The sequence below is a fragment of the Molossus molossus genome, unplaced genomic scaffold, assembly GCF_014108415.1.
Source record: "Molossus molossus isolate mMolMol1 unplaced genomic scaffold, mMolMol1.p scaffold_m16_p_3, whole genome shotgun sequence".
In the NCBI taxonomy this organism is placed as follows: domain Eukaryota; kingdom Metazoa; phylum Chordata; class Mammalia; order Chiroptera; family Molossidae; genus Molossus; species Molossus molossus.
Window position 1 is genome coordinate 88,914,289 of NW_023425366.1, and position 15,880 is coordinate 88,930,168.

The following is a 15,880-nucleotide window of genomic DNA, read 5'->3' on the forward strand; positions in this document are numbered from 1 at the left end:
CCAGAATGGTAATTTTAAGATGCCACTTTAAAGGTCTCTGCCCACAGGAAAATTAAAAATAGAGGGGGGCATCGACAAACGTCAGGGGGAGCTGGGCGGTTCAATTACTTAATTTGTTCCAAAACAAAAGCTGACTTAAGTCAGAATGAACTTGTACACTTGACAGAAAGAAAGGAGTTTATCTACTAATTTAAAAATGTAAACATAAATTTTATATAGGGATGTAACTATCTGAATACATATATTGCCGTTTCTCTGCTATATAGTAATATTTCTTTACACCAATGGTAATGTCTGTTCCTTCCTCAGCACCAGATGTGTCCATAGCTATTTAAACAGTAGGAGCCTCATTTCTAAATTAATTTATGCCAGGACATACATAAGCCAGTTGCTGTGGTTCACTGAAGTTACGGCACTTCAGAAAATTCCCAGCTCAAATAATTTGGGGTCATTCACTGAAATATTATTTTCCTTTCAGTATTATCATTTCAAAAGAGCATAAGAAATTTGAATTTCTTTGAAAGAGCCAAGTGTGCAACTACAGAATTGAAACATAATGTCAACTCACAAAATAATGTGAATAATATTACATTTTTTTCCCAAATAATGCCAATTTAAATGTTCAAAATTCAGTTATGTGCTTAGTTATAAAAAAATCCAAACAAAAATTCCTTTGTTGTTTTCCATTCTCTTTTTCAAAATACATAAATCCTACTGAAGTTAATCTATTTTTTTTCCCACTTCAGAACACCAGGCACTGATTTATCCATTGGGAGTCTTGGCTTGCTTTTTAATACCTATATTAAAAAACAAAATAAGACAAGTTATTAACCTGATAACATTATAAATGAATATAACAGACAAGTTTGAAAAAATTGAGGTATCCTTTTCCCTCCACCTTCAGTAGTCACCTTCCACAGTCACCTTCTGAAATGATCCAGTAATACTTGATTTAAAAAAATATTTTTTTTTAATTGATTTGAGAGAGAGAGAGAGAAAAGAAAAAACATCAATGAATTGTTCAACTTATTTATGCATTCTTTGTTTAATTCTTGTATCCTGACCAGGGACCGAACCCACAACCTTGGTGTATCAGGACAATGCTCAAAACAACTGAGCTACCTGGCCAGGGCAAACTTGATTTTAACACTGATTTAAAGAAAGTAACTATGTCAGTAGCAGAAAGTGTATGCCTGGTGCTTGTGGATAAAAGAGACATCTGCTGAAATAACCCAGAGTAAAGCAGGACTTATCAGACCAGCAGCCCTGCCCGGGCGAGTTCCCTCCACGGAGCAAGTGTGGCGTGCGCAGCAGGAAGCAGGCTCAGGGCCTCTGCACTGTGCTGCATCAGTCTTTTCCAGCATGGTTTTGTATGTACAGTGAGGCATTAATGTGCAAGCCACTGGATCACAGCCAATAAATCAATATTAGTGTGTTTATATTATGATCCCAGTTTCCCCATGTGAAGGAAATAAGAATGCCCTTAGTCCAAATCACATACCATAAATTTCCAAACAGTAATTTCTGTGAGAAGAGAAAGTAATTGTAGCACTGTAGCACTAACCTGGGCCACAAAGTCATCTGGTCCGTACGTTTCGTTTGCAATGAGGGGAAGGAGGGAGAAGAGGGTACTTTAAAGGCACACACTTCCTCACTGGGCAGTTTGTTCACACCAATGGAATGCTCTCAAGCATTTTATTAACATGAAAAACATCCGTCCACTGAGAGGGTCATGTCTTTAAGAGTTAAAAAGGTACAATGACCCAGCCGGTGTGGCTCAGTGGTTGAGCGTCAACCCATGCACCAAGAGGTTGCCGGTTCGATTCCCGGTCAGGGCACATGCCCAGGTTGTGGGCCAGATCTCCAGTGCGGGGCATGCAGGAAGCGGCCAATCAGTGTTCTCTCTCATCGATGTTTCCATCTCTCTCTACATCTCCCTTCCTCTCTAAAAATCAATAAGGAAAAAATAATTTTTTAAAAGTACAATGATGTTACCAAATCACACCCGCTGCTTCTTACAGAGTCACCAGACTGACCACATAATTTGAGGCAAGGTACACTCCCCGTCCCAGAAGCTAAAGACTCTGCACAACCTCAGAAACGAAGTTCACACTTTTTAGCTCGCTCTTCGGAGCTCTCTGTGATCTGGTCGCAGCTTGCTTCTCCACCTTTCCGCCTAACTCTTCACTCCACAAAATGTGTCCTGGCCAAACCAGAACACTTGCTGTTCCAAACACGTCCTGCTGTTTCTTCCTGCCATGTGGGGTCAGTGATGACTCCTGGCATGCTCTGCTGAACTCTCCCAGTGCCGTCCCAGCCTTCAGGGCCCAATTCAAATGCTGCCCTAAAGCCACTCCTGCTTCCTGGCCAGAGGACCTCTCTCCTTCCTCTCAGCTCTGATCCCTAGCAAGGGAGGCTGGAAGTGAACCTAAATATAAGAGGCAGTCATCTGAAGGTGAGGGTTTCCTTCTCAAGTCAAGGTTTCTGCCCTTCTAGTATTTCCCACTCGTGGATAAGTGTGATCTTCCTTTAGTATGAATCACTAACTGTGGGTCATTAAACTCTTTTATAGTTTCATCTGATCAATATTTATCATTAAAATTCTACCTTAACCACTCTTACAGTTTATAGTCAGTGGCAACTAGTTAAAAAAAAAAAAGGCAACTCTAGGCTGGAGCAATATAACAAATTTTTATTTGCTCTAAATATCTGGCAATATCCAATTCAGTGGATTTTACTGATGAAAAGCAAGACACATTCAGTGCAACAACAGAGTGACCTCTCCAAACCTAGTCCTAGGAGAAGGTCAGTGGTTGTACCTGGGAGTCACCTAGCTTATTATAACGAAGGCCCTGGTCACACTATATTTTATTTGACCCCACGTGGAACTTTTCATAGTGTTTCTCTATTACAGTTATGTATGTATTTCTCTCACCCTCTCAATTCCAAATTCCCAAAGAGAGAGTAATTTCTCTATTAATCAAGTATTGAATAAGAAGTTGCCCTGGCCAGTTTGGCTCAGCGGTTAGAGCATCGGCCTGTGGTCCAGAGAGACCTGGGTTCGGTTCCTGCTAAGGGCACGTACCTCGGTTGCAGTTTGTCCCCGGCCCTGGTTGGTCGTGTGGGTGGCAGCCACTCGATGTGTCCCTTTCACATCGATGTTTCTCTCTCTCCCTCTCTTCCTCTCTCTCCCTCCCACTCTATCTGAACAAAAAATAGAAAAATGTCCTCTGGTGAGGATAAAAAAAAAAAAAAAAGAAGTGACATGGTGGCAGATGTATACCTGGCAACGGGTACACAGCAGATGAGGAGCTAGGTCCCAGCCATGACAGAGTAGAGCAAGAGACAACCATTCAACAAAGAGATTCACAAGCAATTAATTGGAATTATTCTAAGAAGGCTCTAGAGGGGCACAATACAGCGTCAGGAATCTTATTTATCTTTGCGTTATTCTCTAATATCTAGTGTAGGACCTCAGTAAATACATAGTGCACATGTGAGAGTACCAGTGAATGAATAGAGAATTAGTAACTAAATTAAGAAATTATAAAAATGGAGAGAAATGAATGAATCCACTTATTTTTAATCTATTTTCTTTCCAATTACATTGCTCTTCTGGGGATTTGCACTTAACATTATGATCGACTATACAACAGGGGTCGTAAACCCATCCAGGTTTCCTGTGTTCTGGGCATGTTTAGAAGAACATAGTTAATATCTCTTTTTCAGCACTGTCCCATTGCTGGTATCAGCTTCATTTGTCTTTAATGCTGTGACGATACTTGTGAAGCACAGGCTTTGCTCCTTTATGGGAATAAGGAGAAAGCACCCCTGCAAGGTGAATGCAGCCCAAGCCGTGGCATGTGGCTCTGTGAATGGAGCATGGGCCAGGAGCCCGGGAGTAAGGCAGAACCTGCACAACCGGGCTTAGGTGGTCTTGAGGAAACCTACAAATGACAGGTTCACGCGTGGCCAACCACTGTCTTGACTTGTACATCGGGAAGAAATTCCTATTAATTGCGAGTTTCTAGTGTACCTATTATACCTTCCTGCATGACCCAGAGCCTCCGGTGCCTCTCCAACGTCAAAGTAAAGCTGATGTGTGTTCAGTGTCACAAACGGTGTGCTGGCTGTTCAGGAGGTGTCACTCACAGGTGGCACATGTCATTAGAATCGACAACCCAGCAGCACCGGAGCAGGCTGTGCTCATGGGGTCAGGGTGGGGCAGACAGATGAGCAGGAAACCAACCAGCTTTCTCCAAGGACTTCCATCAACACACCACCCCTGTCAATGTGAACGTGCTGGGATTCTAGCTAAGATTTCATTCAAAGGAGTTCAGCACTAAGAAAATCATGAAGGCACCTCCAATCAGCCCCCCTTGGCGGACCATTTCCCTAGCACTTGTTCTAGAGCTGAAATACGTGAACTCTTGATTCCTCCAGAACAGGCCATCTGACTTCTGCAGCTGCATTCTTTAAGGCAGTGTTTTTTCAGAATGTACTTTGAAGAACTCTAGGAATTTTTCCAGGGCTCCTTCACGGACTGTGGCAGCAGCAGGAAACCCCACTGTTTGGGCTCCCACCAGATCACCCGGACCATATTGCATAGTTTACATATTCAGCCTCCACACAGGCTTTTTGGGTAAACAGTGTGTTCTGTGTGTGTGTCTTGTCTTCAAAACTCAGCTTTAGGGAGCTGAAAACCTGAGTGCATCCCCCTTTCTCCAGCATTACCAAAAACAGATCAGCTCCTACGAGGTGACGGTGCAGACCATTTCTACCTTTGGTCTAGTTACAAGGTAAAGACTGTCACATTCATTCAGTTTTATCGAAGAAAATAATCTTAAGTAAAAAGATAGCCTAAATAAAACATGACAAACCCACCATTTGAGTATTTGTCAACTCTAGTGATAGAAACAGACACATCCTGGGTAATGCCTGTTCATGAATTGAAACGCTCTGTGAAAGAGTGTCACTTAGCTAGGCAAATAAGACTCACGGTGAAATGGTGCAGCCCGAGGCATACGCATGATGTCCTGTGTAGCGGATGTCACAGCGCACGACATTGTTGGAATAGTCCGACTCAGGCACCAGGTAGCTGGGGTTCACGCTGACCTTGGTAACACAAACATCATCCATGTTTCAGATTTTATCAGCAGTGTCTACCGGTTAATTTTTTCCTATTGTCACAGGGCTAGCACACAGGGTTAAGTTAACCAAGTGGTTAAACTCTGGAGACAGTTTAGGGAGAGGCTGTATATGTTCACTTCCAGTTCTTTAAAACTAAGAATTTTTTTCTTATATCTAGCATCAGTTACAAATAGTTCTAGAAGACTTATAATTGCTCTTGGGGCCATGAATACTTGACATTTGAATCCAGCGGAAGAGAGCTATTGAAATGCAGTGGAACTGAATTGCGAGTACATATCCTCCAAGGCATCTACCTTTAGGATGTAGTTTCCAGGTGCTACATCTGTAATGTCAATCCACTGGCAGTCTATGTCTGCATTGTAAGTATCATAACAGCCGGGGCTCAACCCCTAAAACACACAAAAGAAAAAAATGTTAAAAGATGGTGTAGGGTGAGAGTATGCTAAAGAATATGCTTATTATTTGCAAATTAAATTTTAAGTCAGTACTTATAAGTGTGACATTAAACTATACTTATATTGCATCTCCCTTGAGAAGTATATATTACTCAGCCTTATAGCACCTCCAGCTAAAAAAGATACAGGACTAATATAAGTAGCAGTACATCTAGCTTCTTCAAAGTGTCATAACTGACCAGTGAGAAATACAACCTTAAGTGACAAAATAGGCCTCTCCCAAATTTCTAGACTATCACCAGTTCAAGATTAAAAGCCACGTAATAATCAGTTTAGCTCAAGTGTCTTCTTCTTAGTCCAGCCTTCCCCAATTTCTCCTTTTGGAAATTACCTTCTTGTACTCTCCCCATGTTACTTTTTTTGTGTATATAGCTTTTATAGTATTTATCCTTTTCTGCTCTAAATTATCATTGTTATATATAAAAACATATGTAACTAAAGGTCCTAAGGGTAAGGTCTATGATTGCATTTTTGAATAGCTAATAGTAACTATGTATTATCTCTTCAGGGATCATTTTAAACATGTTACATACATAAATTCAGTTCCCAGAACTAGAAAGGTAGATGCTATTATCATCTTCATTTTACAAATAAGGAATCTGAGGCACAGTAGGTCAAATAACTCATGGAAGGATATGCAGCTTGTACATGACTGAGTTGGTTTTGAGTTTAGGCAATCAACTCCAGAGTCTGATCTTAACCACCACACTGTCCTCTCTCTCATATAGTCACTGAAATACATCGTTGAATTAAAGGGATGAGTGTATGTCTCAGGATATGAATCCCACCTCATTCCACTTGCCTGGGTATTCACATCAAGAAGTAAATGAATGACTTCTATAGGCTGAGATATGGTCCTTGGGTCCTTGCTCTACAGAAAGTTATAGTCTGGAGTACTTTGTTCAAATTGAAATCTGTAGGTATCTTCCTTTTTTCACTTTTTTTAACTCATATTATCTTTATTGGAATCATCATAATGTTCCAATAGGTACAATAAAAAGAAAAATATGTGATACAAAAATTATGGGGAAAACTTTTCACATTACATAAGATTTATGGTCACTGGGGAACAAACCGCTAAGGAAGTGATGCTACTGCACTACTAAACAGTACCCAGTTAACCACGATGCTAGGAAAGGCTTCCGCATTTATTCAACTTTATTAAAGAGAATAATATTAATTAAAAACATAGCCTAAATAAAACATGACAAACCCACCGTTTGAACATGTGTCAAAATACACATAACAAGCTTTCAAGATGCATTCCTGTTCTTCTGATACCATGATATGAGAGCTTGCTTTTGGGGGCTAATTACTTAGTAATTAGAACATAGGCTAATTATTTAGTAAACTTGGATGTACAGTGTTTTTACTCCCTTCGATGTGAGTTCTTTATACTTTCTCACTTTTCTATTCCACACTTTTATATTCCAACCACATCTACTAATATTCATTCACACCTACCTGTGGCTACTCTGACGATGCATCAGGATTTTAATAAATTGCCACTTTATTTTTATTGAAGACCAATTGGTAACAGGAGTTAAAATTTAGAATGTTCCTCTCTCTTTCATTAATGCAAAGAATGTTGCTCTGAACACCCCCTTCGTGGTGATTTAATGTAAATAAACATTTTATGTGAGCCGCAAACAGCATCTCTCTCTAGGTTTCCTTCATATACGGTCATTACAATGTCCCCGACCCTCAATAAGATGTACATATGATTGAAACCCGCCTAATATAAAAAGCTCACAGATCTCCGAGGCAGCAAAAATCAACCCATAATTTCACATACATACTAGAAATAAAAACATAGCAGCAAGTGAGTTGAAAGTGGAACCACATTAATATATTTTTTTCAAACTATCTCAGATACTATCAATGTAAAAAGAGACAGATTGTAACTAATTATACATACCTAAATATCTATACCCTTGATATTTTGAAGCATATTAAAAAGTAACTTATGTAAGTTTATAAACTTTGGATTATTCTTTATAATAAATATTTTGTTGTAGGTATATGTTTGGTTCCATTACTTCTTCGTGAGAAGTTTTACTGTTGTATTTTCAGTCTAGTGGTAATCTAAAGTAAATTAAAAAGCATATGTTGTCTGGCCAGTGTGGCTCAGTGGTTGAGCATCAACCCATGCACCAAGAGGTCACCAGTTCAATTCCCAGTCAGGACATATGCCCAGGTTGTGGGCTTGATCCCCAGTGGGGTCATGCCGGAGGCTGCCAATCAATGTTCTCTCTCATTGATGTTTCTTTTTTTTTTTTTTTTTTTTTATCCTCACCCAAGGACTTTTTTTTTTGCATTTATCTTCAGATAGAGCAGGAGAGAGAGAGGGGTTAAGGAAGAGAGAGAAACATTGATGTGAGAGAGACACATTGACTGGTCGCCACCCAAACAACCCCAACCAGGCCAGGGACAAACTGCAACCGAGGTACGTGCCCTTAGTGGGAACCAAACCTGGGACTCTCTGGTCTGTGGGCCGACACTCTAACTGCTGAGCCAAATGGACCAGGGCACTCTCATTGATGTTTCACTCTCTCTCTCCCTCTCACTTCCTCTTTCTGTAAAATCAATTAAAAAAAAAAAAAAAGTATATGCTAGAACCATTTTAACTCAATGCTGCCATTTAATTTCAGTACCCAAAAGTGCTTTGGTGCTTAAGATCACCCTGGTCACCAAAGAGATGCAGAATCATCTAAGCATGTCCTACTAGTGCTGGTTTGGCTATAACCTGATTTGGGAAGAAAGAGGAAGAGTTGTGTTCTCGTACAGCACATAATATAGCGCAGACAGGCCACACTCAAAAGTGCCTGGGCCACCCCCATGAGAACCATATACCCTCTTTGGTTCATACCAACGCATTAATAGAGTGCTGAGGAGTAAATATATCATGAATAATTGTTGGCTTCTGATTCCAGCATATCATTCTGGTTCTGGCACATAAAAAATACTTAGTGCTAGCTCTTATTATTGTTGCTGTTGCTAATACTACATTCATGACATTATAAGGGATTCATTGGATTAGATACCCCTTTAATACGGGTTTAAATAATGCTACAAGATTTATCTTTCTTTCGTGTGAACAGAAGAGCTTTAAAGAACGCTGGAATTGGTACTCTAGGATAACTCAGAGGGCAGACGTTAAGTATGAGCTTTGATTATTTGAACTAGCAAATAAATATGGGAGTTTTTAAGGCTATTAAGGAAACAGTTATTTTGTCTATTCAAAGTCATATTTTAAAAACAGATTAGATGTAGCACCTTACCTGAGGCTGTCTAAATTAGCTATTTGGTTTTAGCAAAACACAACTGTTTGTTACATTAAATTAATGAGGTTAATGTGACAGTTTCTAGTTTTGTATATGTGTAATACATAAATTTGATATCTAAGAGTTATGCAAAATTATAAATATAAGGAAGTTATATTTAGTTTTATATTTGGATATACTTAATTAACATTGTAATACAACTAATCCAAGCCAATATCGGGGCTTTGTGAGAATTACTTTTTCCTTGAAATGAAACACCAGTCTAAGTGAAAAACACAAAAAACATAAATTGCTTGTAATACAAGACCTGGTGAATAATAGTTAAATAGGACACAAACAGAGAATGATTAACAGGGAAGCCACCATATAAAATGAAGTGGTGTCGCCCTGGCCGGTTTGGCTCAGCGGTTGGAGCGTCGGCCTGCGGTCCTGAGAGACCCGGGTTCGGTTCCCGCTAAGGGCGCGTACCTCGGTTGCAGTTTGTCCCCGGCCCTGGTCGGTTGTGCAGGTGGCAGCCACTCGATGTATTCCTTCACATCGATGTTTCTCTCTCTCTCTCTGTTCCTCTCTCTCCCTCCCACTCTACCTGAACAAAAAATGGAAAAATGTCCTCGGGTGAGGATAAAAAAAATAAAAAATAAAACAATAAATAAAATGAAGTGGTGTCACCCCAAGAATTGGGGCTTCTAGAAGTGCTATAAATACCTGCAGTCTTAGCTTCAAGTATTTCAGCCGTGAGCTGTCCAGCTGCCTCCTACTAAATGAAGAGGTTAAACTCCTGGTGCCTGCCCAGGCAGGTACTGTGGGACTTGGAGATCACTACGTTAAAAAGGTACTTCTATACATGCATATCTGTAACGTGTAGGTAGGTTACATCTTCTTTTGCTTAAAGAATAAGTGCTGCCTCAGGGCATCTAGAATTATACATTCTCCCTTCCTTGCTATGATGTTCTAAGCTCAGAGAAAGAAGCAAAGATAACATTTAGGTCACCAAAAACTTCCTGCCACTGCCCTAGAGTTTGCTTCCCCAGGTGCCAGCTGCTGATCCCTTTGTGCCGAGTCACATACATTCACTACTCCTTGCCAAGATTTCGGCCAGAGTAAAATTATAATGTCCTTTTACAAATTAGAGTTTCTTATGGAAATATTGGCACGGCTTTTAACTGACACAGATTTTCCCATTATAAGACATACAAACTGCTTAGTTCAGCATGATTTTTTAAAATGCATCCAAAGAACATCTGACATCAATTATACTTTAGGCTTAAATATATATGGGAGAAGAAAGAAATTGTATCCTTCTGCTCTTATTTGCGTGATTAAAAGAGACGGTTTTTAAAAGTGCTTTTTAAGAAACCTATTTTCTCTCCTTTTGCTAACCATAATCACCAGGTATCCTATTTTTAGCTTAGTAGGTGGAGGGAGGGATGGTTTTGCAGGTGAGAAAACAGGTATCTTTTCTATAGTTACTTACCAAGCCTGTTAAAGAACACAGACTGAGTGCAGCTATTGGAAACCTCTTTGAGAGAGTCAAGCGCCGTTTTCGATTGTGGAACAAAATGAGTATGCAGGGACCGTCTGTGATGACGAAATACTTTGCAAATCATTTGGATCATCAAGCTATCACTTTTCTTTTCCCAATTATTTCCTAACTGGATGACTAGACCCTCTAAATGAAACAGTTTTTAAAAGACAGGCAGGAGGAAAGACAGTAGAAGACCACTTTGTTTTCTCTCTGAAGCCTGCGGATTCCGATGTGAGGAGCCCACCTACCTGTGTGTGTGCAGTACATGCAAATCGCCTGTGGTAGCCATAGTCACAGGATGTGTCCTCAAGACAAAAACTTGCTTTGTGCCCTTCGGCCACTCTCCTCTGGGTGTTGGCATCAAGCAGGTCGTAGTGGCTGAATTCATCCATGCTGTGGTAATGTCTAATGTTCCGCACAACACACAGAGAGTGGTCAGTAACATACAGAGAAAAAGCAATGAGAATTTTAGATGACTTCCCCGCTGCCTCACACGTTTGTGTGCATATTAAAATTGAGATAAAGTTTATCTTCTTTCTTTAAAAAAAAAAAAAAAAGTATCCATTGATTTACATCTTTCAGCTGCCTCCTGCACGCCCCCTACTGGGGTCAAGCCCAACACCTGGGCATGTGCCCTGACTGGAAATCAAACCAGTGACCTCTTGGTGCATGGAACACAGTTCACTGAGCCACACCAGCCAGGCAAGTTTATCTTCTCAAAGCCAGATTCATATTAGATTTCCCTCCAAGCCGCATCAAGTATCTATCAAAATTGTAAGATTTTTTTTTTATTTTTTTGCTACTTGAGAAAAAATGACCTATTTTGAGTATTTTGCTTTTCCACTGTCCCCTGTTTTACTTTTGAATATCAAATAGAAATAGACAATAAATTTCTGTGTTTAAGTGGAATTTGCCTTATGTTCTCTAGTATATGTCTCTTGGCTGCCACTACTGATGTTTCATTCCAGAAAAGAAGAGCATATGACCCTTGGGAGGTTTCTGGGAGATTTTAAAAAGTTGAGTTCTCATATATTTAAAATCATTACTAAGATACAAAAGGCAACATGGCATGCTTCAGCCACCATTATTGTTTAACTAGTTAAACTTTTCTTTGGAAATAAAACAATTCAACTTTATCAGCAAATTAGGTGCTCATATCTATTGTGACCATTTCAGGAAAGAGAAGGGACTGAGCTGTTCATTTCCTCACATTAAGGAAAGAACAGGAGGAAATGGTCAAACTGCAGAAAGTTAAGGGCACACATCAGGATTTTCTGGCAATAAACACCTGGGCAATTTATCAAGGCTAATTATAGAGTGTGAAATCTTTGAATTTATGACAGAACAGGCAAAGTTGTATTAATATATTTCTTTTAAAAGGTGGAGATAGGCCCTGGCCGGTTTGGCTCAGTAGTTAGAGCAATAGCCTGCTGACCGGAGAGTCTTGGGTTCAGTTTCCGCTAAGGGCACGTACCTCGGTTGTGGTTTGTCCCCGGCCCAGGTTGGGGTTGTGTGGGTGGCAACCACTGGATGTGTCTCTCTCACACATCGATGTTTCTCTCTCTCTCTCCCTCCCTCTCTCCCTCCTGCTCTATCTGATGATAAATGCAGAAATGTCCCTGGGTGAGGATTAAAAAAAAAAAAAAAAAAGATGGACTTAGGTCCTTCTCAGCTCATGGAGAAGATCATATACACCTTTCTTTGAGAAAGGTTTCTGAACCCTTTTGATAACAATTTGTAGTCTTACCCTTTTGATAACAATTTGTGGTCTTTATTAAATGCTGTTAAATGCTAACTATAGATGATCTTGGCTGCAGTGGGCTTTTTTATCAGTCTTATTTGCAATATATTGGAGTAAAATTCTAGTAAAGCCAATTGCTCTCTCCTATCAACAGTTTTAATTTAGAGTGTCTAATTTAAAAGATAACAGAGTGTGGTAATTGATGTATTATCTTAAAGACACTCCATTGATTACGTCAAATTACATAAAGAAAAATTCTAAATGTTAATAACAGCAATTTTTTCCCTTTGTGGAAGAATCATTTGAAAAATGGAAAACCAGCTCAAAAGTACCCAGGAGGCCCATCCACTTACTGATGACAGCTGTGCCATTCCCAGGAATATCTTGGTCGGCTTGGTAAGAAGTCTGATGTCCCTTGATTTTTCACCCTTTGGGGAAATCTTAGCAGCACCCTGTGATCATAATCTCTGACATCCGCCCTATATGCTGAACTGTTGTTGCAAAAAAAAATAAACATTATTATTTCCACAGAATATGAACTAAAGACAAAACTACAAGCAAAACCTTTTCAGTATAATAATGGTGACCTCCCACCCTCCTACCTAGGCTGCCAGTTCCAAGAGACCAGAGCATTTGCTTACGATGGCTGAATCTCCAGATCCTAGAAGAGTGCCTGGCAAGTAGTCAGAGTTCTGTGAATACGTGTTGCATGGGTGAATGAATGACAACTATGGAAATCTTCAGTTTAAATGTAAAACCAAAAAAATTAGCAGTAAACATTTACATGTGATAAGTAAACTTTATATTTATAATCAATTCAAGTTTAATCACATGAATGAGTGAAACAGGCAGAAAATATCCCAGTTTTTCAAAAAAGCATCCATATTGGCTTGTTAAGAACTTTGAATTTAACAATACATTTCTTGAACAATTAACTAAGAGGTAAAGTGGGGAAATAACTCTGAAAGAGTACACCCAGATTAGACAAATAATTTTTTCAGCTTCACTATCTTCAGAACAACAACATTACTATAATAATATAGGGAATGTAATGGTGCAAGTGATGTAAGACTCAAGAATGAAAATGATGAGCTTCAATTCCTTCTCTCTTTAACCTGATAGTTATAAAGGGTCAGAGTAGGAGAAATATACAAATAAACAGCACTATGTTCCTTCTAACATATTTTGTGTGAATATGCATTCAAATACTGTTGATGACCTTATTTTACACTGTAAAAAAATTTCTGAGACCTATCAAAATATCCTCGAGCTCCCTCTGCTGGTTTCCCAGCAGCAACCGCAGAGAAATCCATTCCCCGGATTGCTATGGTTTTACTTTAGGACTGATGGAAAAACAAAGTTCTTGCTCATGATCTTACTCTGGCTGAAGTTACACCCAAATAACTAAGTTAATTATGGCTTCAAACACATGAAGAAAACTTAACTTTGCCAGTGAGGGGTTTCACACTGGCAAATTCGCCCCCAATCGTTTTAAGGACGTGTTAAACAATTCGATTACAGCATTTTCCCCCACGTTATTGTACAGGTAGTTGTTTAATAGAAGGTTATTGGAAATCGTTGGCTTCAAAGTTGAAGCACCTCGGAAAACGGACATAAGGCTCCCCCACCCCCACCCCACCCTCCAAGAGAAGAGTTTGCTACTTCTCTCTGATTTGTGCTGCAGTTTAAAAGACAGAACCCCCAGAAATCTTCAAAATTGTAACTCTCAATTCAGGTCAGCATGCCCAGGAGATCAAGTCCTACTTCTCAGTTCTTGTACCACTGGTACCCAACTCTTGTCTGTAGGAACAAGGGTAGTCAGAACCGGGCACCTAATCAGCCTCCTGAACCAAGACTGGGGAGCAGGGACACTGATATCCCAGCTAGTACCTGGCCAAGCAGTTTTCTTCTGCCGCGCATCTCAGGTTGTACATGGACATCTTTTGCACGTACGTGGATGCCTGGATGTAGTAGGGATCTGGCACCAGGTCCGGGAGACCTAAACGTCATTAGGCGATGGGCATAGAAGTAAGACAACTCTGAGCCCCCTACCCTGGCTACTGGCCCCTCCATGCCCCTTACTCCTCATCCTTTGCCCAACCCGACTGCTGTGTCAGTGTGGGGCTGCCGGTAGCAGGAGAATGGGGGATGCCCTGGCTGCAAAGCAACGTGGAAAGCAAGCAGGAGGGGCCAGGCGTGAGGTTTGCACCAGATTCCAGGGCTTCCTCTGCAGGCGCAGGGGGAGGGATCGGATCTGTGGGGACTAGGGCCTGCCGCGCCCTGGCAGCCACGTCGGGGAGCCACCAACCACGTTGGGAACCGGGGTGCACGGGTGGTTCTGGTGACTTGGGGTGCTTACCGTACTGGAAATAGCCGGTGCCGTAGCCGGGCCGGTACCTGCTCCCAGGCCGGGGCCTTTCGTACGTGTCGTAGTAGTTGTAATAGGGGTTGTCATCAGAGTACTTGTAAGGGTTGTACGGGTCGTCGCCCACCATGCCGTCCACGCGGCTAGGCGGCCTCAAGTTACTGAGCGCCGGGCGCTCTGCCTGCGCGGTCCGGTTAGTAGCGCGCGAGGCGCCAGCTTCGCGGGCCCCGGACGACGAATAGCCAGCCTGGAACCAGTGGCGGGCGGCGGGCCTCGGGCGGCCGGTGGTGGCTCCCGACGAGGCAGCGGTCCGCGCCCGCGTCCCCGCTGTGCGGTTGTTGCGGAGCAGCAGGATCGGCGTGCGCGGCTGCTGGGCAGCAGAGTTGGCAGCGCCCGGGGCGGTGGCGCTCGGGTCCCGTCGGCGCTGCGGCTGATACTGCGAGCCCAGGCTCAGCAGGCTGAACACCTGCCCGTTGTTCTCCCACTGGATCCTCTGGCTCCAGGCGCTGGGGGCCGGCGGCTCGCGCGGGGGCTGCTGCTGGCCGGTGGCCGGCGGGGCGCAGCGCAGTATCGTGCAGAGCTGCAGCGGCCCCAGCAGGAGCGCGGGCCAGGCGAAGCGCATCTCTCCCTTTCCCGGATTGCCTCCGCTCCGGGAGGACGTGGCTTAGAAAAAAAGAAAAACGGACTGAAATCACGTGAGGGAGGGAGAAATCTTCAACCAGGGGGGCGGTGAAGCGCGGGTATCGTAGTTCCCACCAAGCACCGCCGAGGGTGGGCTGCAGACCCTTCTCCAGTGAAGGCAGCGGCTGGGACGTGGCACCCGCCTCACTCCTTTTTCCCAGTGCTCTGGACGGCGATGGGGAGCGGCGCGGCGGCCGGCGAGCCGGCAGTGTCTGGAGCGAAGGAAGGAGGAGAGATTTTAAACTTTCTGGCACGTTTGCAAAGTTACACAAGCCGTTCTGGCCCGGCCACCCCTCTGCTATTTGTTCACGTAATGCGATTGGAAACGTGCAAGGGGGACAGCTCCTCGCCTCTGCCCCTCCCTCCCCTCCCCGTTCTGTCCTCCTCCCCCCCAGACACGTTGCACAGGGAGCGTTAAGGGGAAAGAACAAAACGGAACACACATCCTGAGACACACTCGGCTTAATCTGGGGCGAACATGCAGGAATTTCAAAAGACTCAGACAGGCGAAGGCAGCCAGGCCATGGGGCGACGCCAAAATATGCATGAAGAAAAATGCTATTAGGTCACCAGCCCTGGAGAGGCGGGAAGTCAGGAGGTGGGGAGGGTGCTAGGGGCGAGAGTTGGGGGTGGGGGCGGACAGATTGTGACTAACATTTATCCATAAGGAGTTACCCA

At 42.5% G+C, this 15,880-nt stretch overlaps 1 protein-coding gene across 2 annotated transcripts; it reads right to left on the reverse strand.

The window, feature by feature from the left end:
- Positions 1-429: 429 nt before the first annotated feature.
- Positions 430-15,442, reverse strand: LOX (lysyl oxidase). Of its 2 annotated transcripts, XM_036279330.1 has the most exons (7): positions 14,516-15,442; positions 14,047-14,155; positions 12,510-12,647; positions 10,664-10,820; positions 5,445-5,540; positions 5,000-5,115; positions 430-797 (listed from the first exon to the last, which is right to left on the reverse strand). In XM_036279330.1, the coding sequence occupies exons 1-7, from the start codon at positions 15,141-15,143 to the stop codon at positions 791-793; spliced, it is 1,251 nt and encodes a 416-aa protein (XP_036135223.1). In that variant the 5' UTR covers positions 15,144-15,442; the 3' UTR covers positions 430-790. The 2 variants fall into 2 exon arrangements, with proteins under 2 accessions (XP_036135223.1, XP_036135224.1); XM_036279331.1 differs by lacking the exon at positions 430-797 and having other exon boundaries at positions 4,996-5,115.
- Positions 15,443-15,880: the final 438 nt, after the last annotated feature.

What these genes read in the sequence shown, in the direction of transcription:
- LOX (XM_036279330.1), bottom strand. Translation starts at nt 15,143, where the DNA reads ATGCGCTTCGCCTGGCCCGCGCTCCTGCTGGGGCCGCTGCAGCTCTGC. An exon ending in GAAGAAAACTGCTTGGCCAG is followed by an intron (nt 12,648 to 14,046) that starts GTACTAGCTGGG and finishes TTGCAACAACAG; the next exon opens with TTCAGCATATAGGGCGGATG. An exon ending in CTGGAAACTACATCCTAAAG is followed by an intron (nt 5,116 to 5,444) that starts GTAGATGCCTTG and finishes TGTGTTACCAAG; the next exon opens with GTCAGCGTGAACCCCAGCTA.